Source organism: Cuculus canorus, chromosome 6 (assembly GCF_017976375.1).
Source record: "Cuculus canorus isolate bCucCan1 chromosome 6, bCucCan1.pri, whole genome shotgun sequence".
Taxonomy (NCBI): Eukaryota; Metazoa; Chordata; class Aves; order Cuculiformes; family Cuculidae; genus Cuculus; species Cuculus canorus.
The window spans coordinates 7690746-7711626 of record NC_071406.1 but is presented as its reverse complement, the minus strand read 5'-3'; the positions used below and the strand labels follow the sequence as shown (position 1 = coordinate 7711626).

General features: G+C 41.9%; 1 protein-coding gene across 4 annotated transcripts in view; it reads left to right on the top strand.

Moving 5' to 3' along the window:
* The window catches only part of MGAT5 (alpha-1,6-mannosylglycoprotein 6-beta-N-acetylglucosaminyltransferase), a 133352-nt gene extending 114976 nt beyond the window's left edge, over positions 1 to 18376 (top strand). For all 4 annotated transcript variants that reach the window (XM_054069322.1, XM_054069325.1, XM_054069323.1 and 1 more), the window contains exons 13-17: positions 3315 to 3461; positions 7049 to 7165; positions 7968 to 8042; positions 12378 to 12535; positions 14427 to 18376. In XM_054069322.1, coding sequence (XP_053925297.1) covers positions 3315 to 3461; positions 7049 to 7165; positions 7968 to 8042; positions 12378 to 12535; positions 14427 to 14625 — 696 coding nt within the window. In that variant the 3' untranslated portion in view covers positions 14626 to 18376. The remainder of the gene's footprint in view (positions 1 to 3314; positions 3462 to 7048; positions 7166 to 7967; positions 8043 to 12377; positions 12536 to 14426) is intronic.
* Positions 18377 to 20881: the final 2505 nt, after the last annotated feature.

Below are 20881 nucleotides of genomic sequence, written 5' to 3'. Positions count from 1 at the left end.
AAATTTCCACTTAGCTGCTACAGCATGAAAGGAGTGCCTCCATTATGATCAGAAAAGAATGGTGTCTTGGCTGCTGTGATGCTGGGTGGCCAACTCAAGAGCCTGAAATTCCAAACCAGGGTTCAGTTAGTTCACTGCAAAGGCAGAAAAGGTTCCTGAGGAGCCTTTCTCCAAAAACCAATGTGTTCCTGCTGAAGGGTTTCAACACCTGCTTTACTCAAGTTGGGCAAGTGAGGTTGCAGGTAGGAATCTCTCCTTCTGATTCATGCAGACCTTTAGGCACAGACACACCTGAGCGGCAGAACTTGCAAACAAGGAAACGGTTTTAAGGAAAAACACACCACCATTACTGTGATCGCTTTACATCTGTATTTTTTGCTGTTATCTCCTTTAGATACACTTTTATACTGTAAATACCTCCTGACAATCGTCTTGTTTTATGGGGTAATAACATACAGAGGCTATGGTGGCCTGTGCCCACTTAAAGCACTCTACAAAAAAATAACAGTTCTGGCTTTCAAAAACATTTGGAAGGTGAGAAGAATGTTCACAAACAGAAAATAAAATTGTTTCAAACGATAATCAAGCAGTAAAACATAAAGGAATTCTATTCTCATAGCAGTTCTGCTGCAGCTAACAAAGGAAGATCAGGGCTTTCATTTTTGAACCATCTGTGCCCATAGTTACACTGCCGACATTATTAATTTTGGAGTTTTGATGATCTTCAGCCGTAAGGTGAAGGTGCCCCTCCATGGTGGAGCACGTTACCAACATAGCATCTGATGAAAGAGTACCTTAAAACCATAGCCAGTGTCTTATGTGGTGGAGGCAGCAGTGCACGTGTATATCACACAAAAAATAGTGTTCTAAATTGTCACTGGTTCGTGAGAGAGAGCGCCTTGTCTTCCACACAGCCTCAACTGGAGTGAGGATAGGTGCTTACTTCCCTGGTACCTACAAACTGTTGTCTGTTATTTCTACGTTCCTCCTCTCCTCCTTTTTCAATTAGTGATTTGCAGCATTCGTCGCACACTTTTAGGAAGCACCTTGACAGATTGTTGTAGCCTTTTTGGAAATAACAAGCTGCACGTAATTCAAAGGATTAGCAAATTAGACCATCATAAGACTGAGTTGCAGAAATGACCCGTGTTCTTGCTTGCTTTTTGAATCGTATTGAATGTCACTCTCTAGAGGCAATTAAGATATTCCTTAGTTTTGCTCTCTATCCCATACACAAACACTAGCTCCCTAACCACGGAACATTAATAAAGGGCAATTTTCAGGAGCAGGGTCTAGATTCAGTTTGGGAATTTCAGGTGATCCGATAAAGATGATGTGATGCGGAGTGATAGAAAATTTTGGTGGGTCAAAAGAAGGAGCTGGGGGGGGCTGTGAGCAGCTGGGAGCCAGGCTGCAACCTCCGGCTGACACACACATGCACCAGTCTAACAGTCAGAACCTCCTTCTTTCTTCAAAGGTATGGTACCGCTTTGAGGTAAGGTTGGAAAATGGATGTGAAACAGGTGGTAGGCTATTTATTATAGATAAAGTGTTGACAGTGTGCTCTGTGCTGTCAAAACATAAAACCATGTTTCTTTCTCCTTGGAGCTTCCTCCTAAATAAACGGCCCAGTCAGACACAGAACTGTTCAGCGGTGCACAGCAGCAGGTTATTAAAAAAGTGAAAAACGAAACAAACAGCCCAGCATTCTCTACAGAACAGACAAACACAGGATTATAGGAGTCTTGATATTTCAGATGGTTTTAATTGCTGGTTCTCAGCTGGTTTTCTGCCTGAACTAAGGAGTAGTTTAAATAAATATCATTGTGCAGATTGCATGGAATGGTTTCTTGACCGTAATTCATTAATTTCTTTAAATTCAGCCTCTTCTGAGATGAAAGTTAGTATGTATATTTTATGACTGAAAGGTAATATGCCTTATGTGATGTATAAAAAGCAAATTCAGATAATCTAATTTTGGTGGAGATCTTTTGCTCTTCCAGATCTCTTTTCGATATCAGCCACTGGAGCGTTCCCTGTAAGATTTAAATCTGAGGTAGCTGAGAAACTTTTTGCAAGTGGGCAGCTATTTTAACCTGAAAATTGAAAGCTGGATAACAATATCCAGCTCAACGCAGTGAAAATTGCATGTCCTCAGTTCTGCTGAGAAGCATTAACTTTCTGTTTAAAATGAACCAACTCAGAATTTATACTGATTTTGCCATGAGTTGGAGGGGATTGATGCTGCAGTGCGTGTTCACGACAGTACTGACTGCAGGTTTATGCATCGGTGTTAAAATTAGCTGTAGAAGGGGCCTTCAGTTTTGAATATTCTGTTACTAGAATTTGCTTTCGTGTTGCAGAAAATTCAGTGGAGAATGAAGTAGTTTGAGCTCTTCGGATACGTGCATCCCAAATACGTGGTCGTAGTAGTTATGAAGGTTGTTCATTTTCTTGAAAAAAGCAGTAGCTATATGTAGATATAAAAAAATACATTAAGTCACAAATCGAAGCTTATGATTCTCCCATTATTCACAAACGTTCAAATAAAGATGATGAATCCTGTATTTCACTCAAGGTTTTTAATTATGTTGGGTCAGGAAAAGGGTCAAAATCCAGGTAAAAGCCAGGCAACTCTGAAAAAATATTACATTTCTTTCCATTGGAGGACAGCGTTGCCTTTTCTAGAGCACCTGTAATCTCGGCTGATATAAGAATAGCTTTGTGATGCATTTTTCCTCCTTCAATTTACCTTGGAGGCGTTGAACCCTCTTAATCCTGTGTAAGCTCTTGCTGCCTAAGTACAGTCTCTTCAGCTGATGTTTGCTGCCATCTACTGCTTTAATTAGAAGGCTTAATCAGTTTGGCAGGAGCGTGTTCATATTGACAATCCCAGCAGGTTAGCTGGTGTGGGAGAGAGGGAAAAACAGTGGTGTAGCTGTTCAACGAGGCTGTCGCAGTAAAACCTGTACCTGCAAAAGAGCCCCAGCAGTTTCATTTTGCCACCAATCAAACCACCAAATGACCTTTTCTTCCCCCAAAATCACTGAAAGGGTCTGTTGTTGCCTCAGCTCCATGAAAAAAACACCTCAACTCATTACAGAAGATTATTGTCAAGTGTGTTTTACAGGACATTCCATTACTGGTTGGGTAGGAGGGGGTGAGCTGCTGAATTTCTCCCATTTTCTTCTTAGCATTGCAGGGTTTTAGGCTGGTATGTTTAGAATGGGTTATTGTTTCTTTTGAGTTAGCACTTAGCTTTCAGTTTTTTTAAAGAACAAACATTAAGATAGTCCTTGTGTTCTATTTTCCAGCTGTTCGTTGGTCTTGGATTTCCATATGAAGGGCCGGCTCCTTTAGAGGCTATTGCTAACGGATGTGCTTTTCTAAATTTAAGATTTAACCCACCAAAAAGTAGCAAAAACACAGAATTTTTCAAAGGCAAACCTACACTCCGAGAGGTAAGTGTATCAGTCTTCATAATTTCTTTACTGAAAATTATTGGGGATATCTTTTTAGTAACACAATTTAGGGAAAATCGCATTAGTGTTCACAGTTTGTTGGAAAAAATGTGCAACTGTTGTTTTCTTCAGCCATTGATGTGACTACCAGTCCTTGTTTTTATAGGATAATCGGAATTTTTCATTAACATACTGTTATGCTTCACCCTTAGATTCACCTATGTGTATGTTCTGCTGCTTCTTACTGATAGATCACAAACTGAAGTGTCACTTGAAAACCTGATGTCCTGCCCAGGAACAGATTGTGTCATCTGATAGATGATGTGTCTTTAGAAAGTGGTTTTATTTTGTTGAAGAAACAAACACTGCTGTGTACTGTGCAGGAAGCAAATAGGTGTTTAAGTAAATTATAAAAATGGCATTTGTGGGTGGCCGTGTGTGTTTGGGAGATACTGTTTTTCTCCAGAAAAGACCTGCTTAAGTCACTGTTGAATTAAGGTGTTAATAGTCACAGCCCACCGGGGTCGTGGTCAAACACTGAGATGTTTGGAGAACTGACTCTTGAAGAGAACAGGAAAACCAAACCTCAGGCTTTAAAAACAGTCTGTGTGCTTAGACGTGGGTAAGAGAAAAAGGAGGCAAAGTAAATTAGTCTTGACGCTGACTTAGGAACATTTTACTTCTTCGGTGTAGGTAAAATTCAGCCCATACCGCTTGCCAGCATTCGACAGTCATGTAGCCATCTCTGACATTAGTGGTTTTGGCTGTGACCATGGCTTGTTCGTAGGTGTATGCATCTGGGTTTTTTACATACTCCTCTGAAGGGAAAGTTTTCTGACCACAGGTCCTTGTGGTCTACAGCTTCCTCACAAGGTGAGGAGAAGGAGCAGGCACTGATCTCTTCTCTCTGCTGACCTGTGATAGGATCCAAGGGAATGGCACAAAGATGTGCCATTTTGATTTAGGTTGGATATTGGGAAAAGGTTCTTTGCTCAGAGGGTGGTGGAGCACTGGAATAGCTCCCCAGGGAAGCAGTCACAGCGCCAAGCCCCAGGATATTCAAGTAGTATTTGGACAACAGCCTCAGACACACGGTCTGAATGTTGAGCTTGTCCTATGGAGGGACAGGAGTTGGACTCAGTGATCCTTCTGTGTCCCTTCCTGCTCAGGACGTTATATGATTCTGTGAAGATGATGAGAGCCTTGACACAACTATATTTCCCAATTCAGATTATATTCAGGCTCTATAAATTGTATACTGAGTTGATGAGCAAAATCAATTTGAAACCAGGTACATAAATTCCCTGTGACTTTACGATCCAGGACTGTAATCACCTTTCAGCTTTTTATACATTCAGTAGGTATAGGATGTGAGTTCAAACTCGCCCCTTCTCGCAGCTTGCACTGCTCATAAAGGAGAATAGTGATAACGGAAAAAAAAATCTGTTTAAACTTTTTCCTCGGGCTTGGCACCTTTCAAAGCTTTTCTTCTGTGGGTCGCTCAACTGTTGGTCTCGTTTCCAGTTTTCTACACGCAGACGCTATAAATGGTCAAGCTCAGTAAATAATCCGGACCCAGCTAACTCTTTAGTAGGAATTTTAGTGCTCAGAATGCTGTGCTAAATCCCGCTGGCACATGTCAGCGCTGACAGAAATGCTGTACACCTGACTTACACAGAGAAATAATCCCTATTGACTGGTTTAGTACAAAATAAGATAGCAAACATTCATCACGAGTATTGCTGTGTTCACACGCTCTGCTAACCTGTCCCAAGAGTAAACTTTCTCTAACTGGTTTTCACAACTGCATTTAGATCCGATTGCCAGTAATCCACATACTGGTTCTCTGAGCTGAAGAAAGTCCTAAAAGCCTTCTCTCAGTTTTTTCGAATTTCACTATTCCTCTCTTCTTCCAGGTAGAATTTATTGGAGGAGGAGGAAGGGGGAATTAACTGTTCCTCCTTATCCTTCAGAATGGGGTCCTGTTGTAAAGCTTCTGTGTAAAATTGGAAATTGCAATTTTCATTTTAGATCAGCAGTTTTTTTTGTCTTAGGCCATGATTTTGCTGGGAAAAGAGACAGGGAGGGGAAGAAAAAAAACCAACAAACAACAACAAACAACCTTCAAGCAGCATTTTTTGTAGCAGTGTTTGTACCAATATTTCTTCTCCACAAAAAAAAAAAAAAACAGAAAAAACCACATTATGCTAAATCTCACTGAAATGTGTACTTGGTGAGTGGGTGAGTGTGGTTTCTTTCATTTCCTGCTTTTAGGAAGAACTGAAATTAGAAATCAATTCCAAATCTATTTATAAGAATTCTTAATTTTAGACAGAGGGAGTATCTCCTGAATATCCAAGACATAAAGCCTCAGCTAATTAAAGCATTTTAGTATCAGGATTTAGTCTTAATATTTTTTGAGTGTAAAGATGTAGAATAATTGGTGCACTAAAAATATGATCCTTGTTAATACTTAAAACAGCTACTAGTCTGAGAAGTTTAGTTGTTCATCTTCCAGACCAGATCTGGCTTTAAAGTTGCCGTTTGTAGGAGGTAGTGGAGAAAGAGTGGTCTAAGGTATAATTCCTACAGTGCCGTGGGATTTAAAACACTGGTTTATGTTCATATTTTTAAAGATGCGATAGAAGTTTTGTTGTTACTGAAAGTTTTTTTTTATTTATTTAGAAAGCAGTTTTCTTCTGAGGCCACTGTAGAACACTCCCCTCTGTTTTGCAGCTTTTTCTTCCTCTCTGTGTGTTTTTTTTTACATGTTTTACATGTTCTTTTACAAGAAAAATTACTTTTAGTGCCATCTTGCTAGTTCTGAAAGTAATCCCTAATATGACTTTTCTTAGTTGTCTGTGTGGGTATTTATTGAATTTGTTTTCTGACGAGGTGGTGAGTGAAATACCAGTTAACGCTCTGACTGAGGTCAAACCACTCTTGTGCTATCAACAGCGAGAGTCAGAAGTCATCTGTCTAAGTGATATAAATCATTCTTTATTCACCGCTACTTACAGAAGCCTGGAAATGTTTAAAATCTAAAGGAGAAACGGGGCGAGAATGTTGTCTGAAGGTGAGACAGGGCGAGGATGACATCTTCTGAAGCCAGTCATGCCGGTCTAACCAGGACTGGTAGCAATTATGGGTTGTGAAAACACAGAGCTGCTCTGGGAACGAGCTGTGGGGAAGAAGGGTCACGTCGTAAAAGTAATTTCAATAAGCATCAGGTCTTCTGTGGTGTGGGTCATTATGAGGGTCAAAGCCACAAGTGAGAGGTGCGTAAGTGTTACTTGTGATTTGCGTTATTATCTAATTTTCAGTTTTTCAACTAAATTTACCCTTAAACTGGGAAATCTGAAAGATAACTCAGAAGGAATGACGCTGACTGTTGGATTCTAGCTGAATTCTTGCATTATCCTCGTGCATTGTGTCCCTGCCCAAGGCAGGGGGATGGCACTGGATGATCTTTGGGTCCCTTCTCACCCAAACCATTCTATGATTTCATCCAAAAGTCTGTTAAAGAGGGTGAAAGGGAAGGATATCTTAACACATAAATTTTTACCAATAACATTTCTTCCTTTCAGCTGACATCTCAGCATCCTTATGCTGAAGTTTACATTGGGAAGCCCCATGTCTGGACTGTAGATATCAATGATCTTTCTGAAGTTGAGAAGGCTGTGAAATCAATTTTGAATCAAAAGGTGAGAAATAGATCCTCAGTTTGTCATCAACACTTGAGCATTTATTACGTAGTGCATGTAGAGTGCTTCCTAATGTTAGTCTAATTAAAGCAAAGTGCTGCACTTCGGTGAGATATTGGGGAAAAAATGTGTTATTACCTCCCAGTGGTATCTGCTTATCATTCATTAGTACTGGGCATGTCCAATTTTTACCAGTCAAAAAAGGAACATGAGTGAATTTGTATAGAAATGTGAATTTCATATATAAATTATACAGCTATCTTTATTTTCTGTGCGTTCAGTGTGGAAGTTTCCTTATTGATTCTTAAAGCATTATGGGCTGTCCACGTGCATGCTCAACTCTTCCAACGGATTTTGTAGCCTTGACACAAGCGCCGCTGAAGTGCTTGTGCACTTACAGTGTGGAATTGTAATGAGGGCACTTCAAGGGGGAAAAAAGGCTTGAAGTAATTTTCAAAGGTATCACATTCTTTTTGTTTTCTTTTTCTACTCCAGCTCCAGAACTAAAACTTAGTTAAAACAGGAGCTCTGGAATCCCATAGGGTCTCAGGCTGGCTTTATATCTGTTTATCCTGAGCTTTCTTACAGATAATCACGGAGCACCTTTTATTGCTTTGACAAAGGAGCAAAAATCAGCTTAAACTGCTGATGGTTTTGTGAAATTGCAATTTGTTAATGAGTTTATTGTTGCTACTTAAGCTGTAATGTAGGGTTTGGAATGCAGGCTGCTACCACCCAGCACACCACAAAAAGTTCACTTAAACAAAACACCCTTTAACCTTAACGTACTGTGTTTTCACAGATTGACCCTTACTTGCCCTATGAATTTACATGTGAGGGAATGCTCCAGAGGATGAATGCCTTTATTGAAAGACAGGTATGGACTTTTATTGTCAATGAATCTTGTTATTTTCCATTTTAAAGCTTCTCAGTGCTGTTGCCTTTCAAGAAGAAGCAGTAGCTGTGCAGCCCTTGTCTGGGCAGTTCTTTGCTCAGATGAAGTTCCCTTCGTTCTCGGAGATTCCCTTCTGTGTGGCCATGTGGGGCTTGGGAGGCTTCTTCCAGTTAGGGCTCCGGGGTGGGGTTCATGTGTAAAGAGGCTGACTAGGAATTAGAACAAAGTGCTGGCTACCAGAATATTTGTTCTGCTCCTCAGTTTGCCACTGGGTTCTGATTCGTCTGCAAGTGTCTGATTTACCACGTGTCTTTGCAAAAATGAATATACTTTTCTGAATTTGAAGAGCTAGAGAAGCTCTTAATTGTTTTTTTTTTAAATTAAAATTGATTGATTTAGAGAGCCTTCCTTCTTCTGTTACCTCAAAGCAGAAAGGCAAAGTAATTTTTCAGTGTATATGTGATTACTTTAATTGTATACACGTAAAAAATCTTAGGGACATGAAGTAGTATGTAAATATAGAGATGCTTTTGTGGTAGGATTGCACTTAGGCTAAAGCCTCTGGGTGGATTTTTCAAGTATTTAGTTTCAATCAATAGATCTTTAAATGGTTTGGAAACCAGTTCCTTAAAGGTCTTTTGGTCCCCATGAGTTGTTGCAAGCTGAGAGCAGCAGAAGATATTGATTCGGAGTGAAAACCTGCAGAGATTTCATGGGATCCTGATTTCTAGAAGCTGTGTTTTCTTGGACTGCTGCCCAAGGGCAGATTCTTTGCAGCAGCCAGCTCTGCCTTTTGTTCTGGCTGCCTCGGGAGAGGGATAGGAAAAACCTTTTTTCTCTGTTATGCCAATTAACTTCCAGGATTTCTTTCAAAAGCACTGCACGTGCTCCTGTACTCGGATTTTGAAAGAGGATGGTATTCTGGACAGTAATAAAGAATAACATAGCTTCAGATCGCAAGTGCAGTTAACATAACAGCTATTTCCAGTTCCCTGCCAATAAACACTTGATGGTTTTTGCTACTGTATCGATGACAGCCTGTAAAAGCATCTCTGCTTCTTTTGATTCTTCGATGTGCGTTAGCTATAACTGAGAGCTTTTACCAATACAGGAAGAAATGGAGCTCATTGTAAGGGAGAAAAAGAGATAATCTGGAGATAGCATCTGTGGGGTAAAATTCTCTTTTCCTTCTGGACCTCCTTGAGAGCTGAGGCCTGGCCTCTACTGCGTGCTTCTCAGAAATAAATACAGCATTGCCATTTTGTCATTGCTTTGACTAATTGCTGAAAGCTGGTTTTATTTCACAGCCCTCGGGATGCTCAAGCATCACTATTCACTGCATGTGCCTGATTAACGTGTCAGATGAACCACAAATAAAGATTGAGACCTTATTTTGATGAGTTTGTGATGAGAGGTAGGCAGAACAGAGAAAGCAGAACCTTGGAACGGGAACAAAGATACGTGGAGTTAATCTGGTTCAGAGGCGATGGTGAGCTTTAACCATGAAAGTAAAATGGGGCAGAGGAACTATAGAATCCAAAGGAGTTGTCCAGACTTCCCCTTTTGGCGTCTTGGCTCAGGATCAAGAGGAAGGACAGTGTTCACAGGAAAGGTTTAGTAAATTCCCTTAATCTTCAGATCCAGCCTCTGATCTGAAGGCGTTTGGGGTCTGAAGAAAGAGAACTACTGTGAGCTGTGGTTTCACATTTTGCAGTGGCACCTTCAACTGGATTAAAACAGCTTTCACTCCGAGTTTCTCCATCCTTCCGGTGCAATGCTCCTACCACAGGCCCAGCCTGGCTGTGAGGTGCATCTGTGCCCTCTGCTGGATCCATCCCTTGATCCCGTTTACTCTGTGGCTGCAGAAACAGTTGTGTTGGCTCCGCAAAGCGGCAGCATGGGGTGGGAACCAAAGGGTGGCCCTGCTTAAATGGCACTGCCATCAAAGGAGCAGCCAGGCAGCTGCAGCCAAAGCAGCTACAGGGTTCCCTGTTGCAAACTTGGGAGCCGTTGGATGAGGCAAGCGGGGCTGATGGAGCAGGCACACTGACTTTGAAAGATGTGGTCAAGAGGAGACCTGGCAGGAGATGTTTTTGGCCGGGCTTTAGTAGGTTAGCAAACTGACTTGGCTCAGCAGAGGGTCAGCTTGGTGAAGAGAGTGGAGTGAGGACACATCCTAGAGCAAGGAAAGCCAGAGGGAGGAGGACACCACCTTTGTCAGCAGAGCTAAGCCTGTCTTGCCTTGAAATTGTGGTTATAGGCAAAACGAACAGAAACGCAGTTTCTGGTGAAGCTTAACCTTCTGTTTCGCATAACATCTTGATTTTGCTTTTATGGATGTAAGGTTGTGGGGCAAGATAGACTGGGGGGAAGATGCCAGATTTAGGTTGTTTGTAGGAAAACTTCCCAGAGACAGCAGCTCATAACACAACCCTGTGTGCTGGTGCCCCTGGAGGCGATGTACTCTGAGACATGTTTCGAGGTGGCATGAGCTGAGGAAGGTTTCCCACCGAGCTGTGGGCTGGAAGTGGGAGGCTGTCCCCAGTTTGGGGGAAGAATTTTCAACTAAGCCATAGTTAAAGCTGAAACCCCCAGCACACGGGAAAGCCTCCCAAGTGATTCACTGTCTTTGAAAAACTGTCTTCTGCCTGTACTAGCTGTTTGAATTGAATATTGAATTCAATCCAGTAATACAGTACTTTATTGTATGTATTACATTATTACATATTGTGGTATTATTTATTATATATTGCAGGACTAGATTGGATTTTGAACCTCGATAGATTTGCTCCTGCATCTAGTATTTTAAGTATTGATATATAGAAGCACAGAATAAGCAGGGAACTTGAAGTACAAACAGCAAAATGACCATTTTGAAACAATCTCGTTAAAAAGGACCTCCAACCATCTATTGCTAACTTGTCTTTTTAGATGCTCTTAAAATTATTCTGCCATAAATAGGCTCCAAAATTACTCAGCTTTTTTGACTGTGTCGTGGGGGAATGGCTCACAGCTGCATCAGGAGGATTTCAGAATGGATACTGGGAAAAAGCTCTTCACTGAGAGGGTGGTCAGGCACTGCAACAACATCCCCAGAGAAGTGATCACAGCCCCAAGCCTGTCAGTGTTCAGGGTGCCTTTGAGTAATGCTTTTAAATACATGATTTAGCTTTTAGGTTGCCCGGTGTGGAGGCAGGAGTTGGACTCTGATCTTCGTGGGTCTCTTCCAACTCAGGATATTCTGTGATTCATGATTGTTTAATATTAAATTTATGGTTAGAGCTAGGAGAATGAAAATTCCTTCTTCAGCAGAAGAAATCTAAACAGACGGAGAAAGCCAAACTGTTATTGAGAACTGGTGAATGAGTCGGGGTCTTGGCTTCATTAAAATTTCAGATAGTTCAGCCTTTCTAAGTTTGGGGTCATGGTTTGGAACCTGTTCATACAGGTATTGGCTTTGTCAGGAGAAAGCAGACCGTGATGGGACTGGGCCCAGATTTTCCGATGAGAGTGGCCAGATGTTAAAACAGTGTCCGAGGATTGTAGAATGTTACCTGAAGCCAGTGATTAAAATTTTCACTTTGCTTTTTCTCATTTTAAATGTCAAAACCATAAGTATTTCCCTTTGAATGGTTTTTGCTAGCAGGTGTGTTTAGATAGCGTTTCTTCCTTCCCACTTTCCGCTCTGATGACAGTTGGCCGCGTGCATTATTTATAGCCAATTTTTTCAGTGTTGGGAGCGCACTGTTATTAGCTGTAGAACCAAGAAGAGTAAACAAACTCTTTGAATCCTGATTGCTTTATAGAAGTCTTCAGTTTTAGGAGTTCAGCTCAGTCCATAGCACCGCGATGCGCTCCACATGGGCCACTTGAGACGGTTCTCACCTACAGAGTAACTGGCCTCTGGAATTCTTCTCCTGCCAGCACTTCCTCCTGAGATTTGTGCTCTTATGAAAACAGTTTTGCTAGCACGGAGTTAGTGAAACAGGAGTCCCTGAGAAAGCCCAAATGTGTTGGGTGTGTGGAAGCCCAGAGACTAGCTAGAGCTGCTTCTGATAAATTAAAGGTGAAGGTGGGAAAAAGATTCTTTGGGAGGAATGATGCTACCACATTTCAAGTAGCAATCAAAAGTGGTAATTCCCACATGCCAAAAAAAAAAGAATTCTTTAAAATTGTGCTTAAATTATTGATTTTAATGCGACCAAAATGAGCTGCAAAAGGAGTGCCTGAGTGATGATAACTCTTTGTTTTACTAATGGGAAGAATTGCTGTTGAGGGACTGGATGCACCATAATAAAATACGATCTGTTACTGCAGGATTTCTGCCACGGGCAGGTGATGTGGCCCCCATTAAGTGCCCTTCAAGTAAAAATTGCTGAACCTGGGAAATCCTGTAAACAAGTTTGTCAGGAAAGCCAGCTCATCTGTGAGCCTTCCTTCTTCCAGCATCTCAACAAGGACAAAGCTCTGCTTAGGTAAGTGCTTAAAAGCACAAATGTATTATTTGGTCTCATTTCATTGCCCTGTTTGTTGCCACACGTGAAGTTTAAGTGGATGAATGCTTTGAGAAGGGAAGGTGGGGAGAGGAGTCCTGGCTGCAGCAAACTGGGAGGTTGGCTGCCAGTCCTTCTTAGCAGTAGATGGCAGAAGTTCCTCCTGTGCTGAGAGCACCGTTCCACGTCACATGTGATTTTTGTGGTGAGGAGTACAGCACCGAAGCCAAAAATTTACATCTCTTCCTTCCCCCTCCACGTCCTACATCTGTGCACCGTACAGTGCCCTTTGATGAATGGCTTGCTTGCACTGAACAGAGATGCTTGTGCTGCAGGGGTTGCAGGTGCCAGGACTCTAATTGTGTTTGGATGGACCCTTTGTGGCCCTGGCTGAGCAGGTGCACCATTCTGTAGCTTTTGCTGTATCCTTCTGAGAGTTAGTGAACCTGCATAACTCTCGGTGCTAACTGTGCTCAGTCAGCTGGGTCAGAAATGAAATGCTTTTTGTTGCAGTAAATAGAACTCTGTACGCACTGTGTGATTGTTGTTGTTCACATGATTTTAAATACAACACTTATAAAGCATTGCTTTACTTTTATTTATTGAGTTACTTCTTGGGTCATGATGAAAATCTGTACTGAAACATCTGTATTCACAGGAAATCACCATTTACTGTTCATAGAACCACAGAATGGTTTGGGTTGGAAAAGACCTTTAAGATCATCGAGTCCAACCATCAATCCAGCCCTGCTAAGTCCACCACTAGACCGTGTCCCCAAGTACAACATCTGCTCATCTTTTAAACACCTCCAGGGATGGTGACTCACCCACCTCCCTCGGCAGCCTCTGCCAATGCTTGACAACCCTGTCAGTGCAGAAATTCCTAATACCCAACCTAAATCTCCCCTGGCACATCTTGAGGCCATTTCCCGTGTCCTGTCACTGGCTGCCAGGGAGTAGAGATCAACCTCACCTCACTACAACCTTCTTTTAGGTAGTTGTAGAGATCCATAAGGTCTCCTCTCGGGGGATATGCCTGTGCGTCTTTCAGAATGTAACCCAAGCACTCAAAGCTCGCCTCCAGCAAATGGCTGCTAGAGATTCTGCTTTCTAGGTTTTCTGTCTCCACTTTTTGCTGATTTACATTGTAGAAGGTTTTTATATTTGTATTTTGTTTGAAAAGTTGTAATTTCCAGTGGAGTTCAGAAGCAGATTGCAGAAGAGCTTTGTCAGGCTTCTTCTCTAGCTGTCTAGACAAAATTATAATTCCGGGGGAAAAAAGTCTGTTAAATGCTGAAAGCTACCAATGTTCCCAGAATAAGTGAAAAACAAGCCTCTGCTGGAATTGCTGCCCTCATGCTTAAGCTTTGTGGTCAGAAAATGGCAACGGGCACTTTCCTCTGTTCAGGCGGCGGGCGCTGGCTGCCTCTCGGAGCGGTGCGTCCCGCTGCCCAGCTCCTGCAGTAACGCAGCATCGCCTCCTCCTCGCAGTTTGGCTGTCGGCTGCCCCTGGTAGAGGAGATCCCTGCTGAAATCATTAGGAATATCTCCTGATTTCAGATTCCTTCTTTCTGTCCTACTAGAAATGCGTGGCGTATTTCAATAGTAGGCTTTGGGGAACAGTCAAAAGCATTATTTTTTTTTTCCTTTTTAACTTCTTTCCTTAATCCTTATGAAACAGTAAAGCTGGAAAGGCTGTACTGCCCTCTGCAGAGAGAATCTCTGCAGGCGAAATGAGAATTGTGTTCTGAAAATCTGCAGTTCTAAATGTACTTGATTTAGGATGTAATATAGCATTCTATTTTAAGGATGATAACTGTACTGAACTCCTGTAAACTCCACTGTGATTTAGATCATGTGCTTTGCTTTTTAGGCATAATATCGAATGTCTCACCATGGAGTCTGCAAACGATATTCTGGTCCCCTCTTTTGATGCAAGAAGGAAGCACTGTGTTTTCCAAGGTGACCTCTTATTGTTCAGCTGTGCCGGCTCCCACCCAACCCACAGAAGAATCTGCCCCTGCAGAGACTATATTAAGGGGCAGGTTGCGCTTTGTAAAGACTGCCTATAGCAGCAGCAGAGCTACTTTTGAGTTGAGGACAAATGTAAGTAGTTTTGAGAGGAGCTACTTGTTACTTCCTGCACTTTTGTCCAGGTTTTTCGCTGCAGGCAGAGCTGTCATTGCTGGGCAGAATTATCTACTGAGACAGGAGGGATTCATAACAAACAGCTAACTGATCTTTTATTCCTATAAGAACATTTGCAGTGTAACTCTTCAGATTCCTTCATCTGTCTGCGAAGAGAAAGGAGTTTCATGTTCTACAGTGCTTTGAAGATGACCGCACAGAATAGTTTGTAGAAAATTCCCAGACCCATCAATCTTCTGGTTTTTGTTGTTTGGGTGAAGTGTTTTCTATTTTTTTAACAGTTAGGACACTCCCCATCATGGTGAGCTAAAGGATCTCAACTTCATTCCAGTAGAACACTGAAAAAAGTGTGCTTGAGGGAGGGGGGTTCCGGGGAGGGAGGACTAATGTTTTTCTCTAGGTGCACTGTTTTGGGTACTGCTTTAGCTTGAATAGCTATAAAGTGGTTTACTTCACAAGAACTCGGAATCACCAGATAGGTCTGTACCCTGTTATTGAGTTATCTGGGCCCGGTTCTTTGGGGTTTTTTGGGTTTTTTTAAATCTTTGTATACAACAAGGTATTATCTGCACCGCGGCTGCCGCGTCAGGGCAATCCGCACAGCGAGTGTCGTGAGGGAGCAAACAGGCAGGTGCCAGCGCGACATATCTTGGTCACTTGACAGTTGACGTGGATTGTTGCATTCTTCAGTATGGAAAAGCTACAAGAACATACTGCCATTTTTGGAATGGACTTGTCACAGTTTACTGGTCCCATATAGAGAGTAATCCTTGGAGTGTGCCCATGCTTCTGTTGTAGTCTGTATACTAGAGATACTGTGTGAAGCAAAAAGTATTCAGCATCATTGGAGCAATATTATCATTAGAGCCTCAGTTTGCTACGGCTTCCAGTAGTTAAAGTGTTGCTGAATGACATAGAGAGGTTAAACTAAGATAACTATAATTATTGTACGGTAGAAATGTAAAATGTCTTCATAAATTGCTAGGTTTTTAAAGAGAATTTTTTTTTCTAAAGAACAAGTAAGAGGAGACAAACAACTGCTAAGAAAAGCATTGATCAGTCTCGTGGGTTCTTTGGTTTCGTGTTTGGGGAGGTGGGGTGTTCTTTTTTTGTTGGTTCTTAGCAGGCAGACCAGTTACAGATTTAGAATAAAACTATTCAAGAGTTTGGAATCCAAATCAAACTTCATTTTTTCAGAGCAGCAAGTTAAATCTTCTAAACCACCTTCTTATTCTAGAGGTAATTTTTGTTATTTTCAGCAGAAGGTGGCATGCTTGACAGCACCGTTTGTAGTCAGGGAACGCTATACCAAGAGTAGCGAGAAACAAATCTGCAGTGAATTTTGAAAGCAGTCCTAGTCTCCAGGTTCACAGTTTGGATGTGCTCTGACTGGACTGACTAAAGCATCAAATCGACGCGAAGGGTTTTTTCATAAAGAATAACAAACATCACCAGGGAATAAGGAAAAGCATAGCGAGTTTAAATTTTCCTTTCTTGGACATAGCTGGTTGGTTCCAATTTTTCTTGTAACTGGCATTCATTACCTGTGTGTGAATATCGATGTCTCTCTCGAGCTACCAAAGACCAAGCAAGGGAAATGCTGTTTCGTTGTGGATAAATTCTCCAGACCAGAGAACAGAACAGAATACATTTAGAGTTTCAACTTAAAAGCAATGAATTAGCTTTTTCGAGTTTTCCTTTCCTGCCTCAGCACTCCTGACAGTGTTATCCTGTAACATTCCATAACATCGCTGTGGACTACAAAGGATCTTTGTCCTGAGAGATTGTGGAGTATCCAAAAAGGATATTTGAAAGCTGTTGAACAGCCGGGTCACCGGTAACTGGGTTGTGATGATGATGATGATAAAATCTGCTGAATTTTAGAGTAATTTTGCAGAAGGAGTACAGCTGGATTCTGTAAAAGGAGGCAACCTTTCTGTATGAAAAGAAAACAAACACAAACTAGTACAAAAATCCTTACTGTTACCATAGCTCAGTATTTGCTTCAGTCAGCACAAATGTCGTTTGCAATAGTTTTAATACCCTGGAAGAGCTGGGGGAGGAGGCTTGGAAATGGCTCTGAGCAGGCACAGCAATTCCTTTTGTATTTATAGAAAATATTCCCCCCCATACCTGTGTATATTTGTGCGGCTGGAAACTCCTGCCTATGGAAGCATAAGGACTGCCCGGTGCTGCAAGTAAAGGCAACAGCAGAGCTTGTCTTTACCAGCTCAGCCGGAGGTTCTGCAGGAATTTTGTTGGGAATGAGGTATCACAGAACTACGTCGGAAACAAAGATTTGTATTTGTGCACTTAAAAACCGCAAAACACATAGGTTTTGCTGTAGTTTAATTCTTTGCTGTAAATACATCTTTGCTTGTTTCCCCCCACTGTATAGCCCACATAGCATACGGCGTTTTATTTTCCCTCTAAGCCTTTAAAGATGGGAGAGGTTTGGGATTTGTTATTGCAAGATTTTCTGGTCTAGTGCTTTGCTCAATGCTAAGTTTGCCTTTACCGCAGCAGGGAGAGTCTGTTAAAAGCTCTGGTTATTTCATGCTGGAACACTGTTTCTTAGTCTACTGAACTGAATTACTGCGTACCGGCAAAAATGGAACGGCAAACAGCAACACCACTTGCATTTCAGCCAGGGACCAAACATCTGAATCGGCCTTAGCATCAGTTGAGGCCGATCCTATTCCCACTGAAATCTGTATCTCTGATTAATGAGAAGCCTCATTAATCCTAGAGAAAAAATAATCAATATAATTCCATAGGCCTCTTTATTTTAAACTCCCTATTCAGAAGAAATACCGCTTTTATGAAATACAGCTTGAGTCTCGGTTTCTGTGCGAGCGGACTGTCCTATCGGAACTGAAAGTGCATCAACTTTCCTTGCTCGCAAACCCCGATCCGGCCCTCCCTGTCTCACCGCAGGGTTTGTTGATGCCGTGATAAATCAGCACGTCCTTCCGTAGCTGAGCACTGGGACAGATCCATGTGGGGCTATGTAAAAGTCTGAATGATTTACTAAAATCTATAATATATACCTACATTTCAGGATAGAGGGTGGCCTTCCGTCCAAGTTCCATAACTGTTTTCCTTCCTAATTAAGGCATAAAGGTGTACTCCAGTTATTGCACTTAAACAAAGGTATTTGAGTTGGGACTGCGCTACTGGTTTTTGGTCTGACAGTAAAGTTTGCAGCTTCCTTTACTCAGAAATCAGGTTTTTTTGCATGACTTGCATTTGAATATATTGATCCGCAATTGATGGGCAAAAATGTCAAAAGTTGAATATAAAAACACTTGACAAGCTTTTAAACATATCTCTCATATCAAGACATTCTTTGTTTTAAAATTTTGTATTTTTGTATGTGACCTAGTTTTTTTTCAAAAATCTTGTTCCTACGAGATTAGAGAACTTGAGAGAAGCAGTTACGTATTTATTAAAATTAACATGAAAGGCTTGCCTTTGAAAGGTAAAGTTGGTAAATACACACTGTTTGAAAATGCCAATAAAAACCTCATTTATTTCATATATGCAAGTTGATTTGCACATGTATAAATAGAGTTGCTGTTTGCATTTTTTGCTTAGTTTCTATGTTTCTTTTTGTAATTTATAGTTGCAGCTGCGTGTTTGCTTGTTTATATCAGATTGTTTCTCCTACAAATATTTAATGTTTATGTGCCTTTTTTTTACTTTCTTTGGGGTTCGGATGAGTGTTTGGAATACGGGCACTGTCTGAACAAGTATATTGGAACACTAATTGCAGGTGAAAATTGTGCTTTCATGACTACGACTTAGCAGCATGAATATTGAATGTGTTTTAAGTAGTGGAGAAATCTGTTCTAAAACTATGAGGTAAGGGTTAATAAGATAAAACTATAGTAATTTTTGCAAAATGTTGCTTCTGCAGCAAAATACCCTTTAGTGCATCTGTCTGATCTGACACGAGAGCTCCTCTGGCACGGGATGTCTGTCTGATGACCAGAGAGCGAACTAATGGTTAGATTCCCCGAGGAGACAATTGTAACCAAAAACCTCCCCAAACAGCCATATCTGATTTGATCAGCAGCAAAGCTGAAGACCAACGTTAAAATTTGTTAGGTGTTGGGTTTTCGGGTAAAGGCACCTGTCCATGGCAGTGCACGGGGCAGTTCCTGGTGCTACCGGCTAATAGCGTCTTTTTATGATACCTGAATTTACGACTCCCAGTGGGGAAGGCAACTCAAGATATTCAGCTTATTGCAGATGTTCTTCTTTTTAATGCTACTGCTTTGCTGCAAGAATATTTTGCAGGATCGTTGCCGTTCAAGTTTCAGCTGGAGATGCAGAACAGGGCTGCGGACGGAGCCAGGACTCTACTCGGCTTTGCTCCCAACAACTTGTGCCGGCTTTTGCCGCTTGCCTTTCGACAAGCATTTAGGCGTGCTGAAAGTTCCTGTTGGTGGCAGCCACAGATGGGGTTGTTAGCTGATGTCTTCTCACTTAATTCATGTTGCAGGACTGTCCTTTAAAATCCTAGCCAAGGTCCTTGGTTTCCCCTCAGTATGAAAGACGTGCCCTCCCCTCCCCTAAATGAGTGGCCCATCTAAATTACAAAGTTGATTTATGACTTCACAGCACTTTCCACATAAACAAAATCCCGATTGCTTTCTCAGGTATGTATTTTGCTTGGAGGGCATTTCAGGACCAGGTTTTGCTAGTAAAATAAATTAAAAGGGATGAATCGGGCTCGATACGATCTTATCCAAGACTAATTAACTTCCTGACTCCCACTGCCTGCACCGATAGCAGAACTCCTCCATGAATTTTTCTTCGAATTAATAAAGCAGCTCTCCCTTTCTTAATAGACAGAAAGCACTGTAGTTTACAAGATAAAGGCCAAACCCTTGCAGGTCATATTGTACACATATCAGCAACCAGGTTTGTTCGCTGTTACAGCACGTATTATCTCTACTGAGTTGTTACTTCTTAAGGCATCAATTGAAAACTTGGTTAAATAGCTATTTATTTGCAGTCTGGAATGGGAGGGGTGGGTGGGCGTTGCTTGGTTGGTTTTGAAGGGACTGTTAGTTACCCATTTTCATTAGTTACCAGTTTCCTATCTCACAGCCTTTTTTCCAGGGTGCTAACATGTCAACATGACTGGTTTTTTTTGGGAGCTTTGTCCTACAGCTGCTATTTGTTCAGCTTTTGACTTGTGATCTCTTCCATTTGTAGTTCTCCTTTGGTCCCATCATCTTAGGGACCACAGCAAAGGCGAGGAGGACAATGCACTGACAGATGTGTGCGTTTGTTTAGGCTGGAAAGGCCAGGGACAGATCTGGCTTCAATGAGATATACTTTATTTTGCTGTAAATGTAACATCAGAACATACTGTTTTATGGGCAGTGACTTAAATCTTGTCTTCATATTTTTAAGTGGCTCTATAGGGTTGGGGGGTTTCCTTTTCAAATTAGTTTGTAATTTCCAAATATTCTTTTTAAATGGAATGTGTAAACAGCAAACTCCCATGGGTCAAGGATAAGAAGTTTACTGGAGGGATGTGTTGCAAATACCAGAGGCTGAACCCCAGGCTGCCTCTGATGGGAGGCATCGTTCGTGTTCTTTCTTCCAGGGAAAAAATAACAAAGTGCAATCGTTGCCAGAGTGTCTCGCTTTCATAGCTGTAATCCTTTCATATCCATAGAATTGAACACACGACAGTATGGTTTTCTTCCGCAGACCTCAACAGCACTGAGCCACCTGTGTGTTAAGTGGGTAAAGAACTTCAGGTCCTCAAAGGTTTGATGAAATGAGTAATAACTCCACCTTCTGTGCACAGAAACTGCTTTGCAAGAATGCAGTTACGAGGGAGCGAGTCGTGCCCTTCTGTCTGCTGGTTACGCGGGAGCAGAATTTGTCAGCAGATGTGAAGCATTGTGGACGCTGCTGTCCTCACGGTTCACAGCAGGGGTTGATAACAATGCGGCTGCTTCTCGGCGCAGGAAGACATGTCTGTTGCGACGCTGCGCTGTCGTACCTGCAAATAGGAGCCGTGGGTCAGCGCTGCTCCGCTCAGGGCCTGACACGGCAGGGGCTCGGTGCTGCGGGAGCCAGCAAAGCCCTGGGCTTTAGGAGAGCGTGGAAATAACGCTGTGGCATTTCCTGGAGCCACCCAAGCACTTGGCAGAG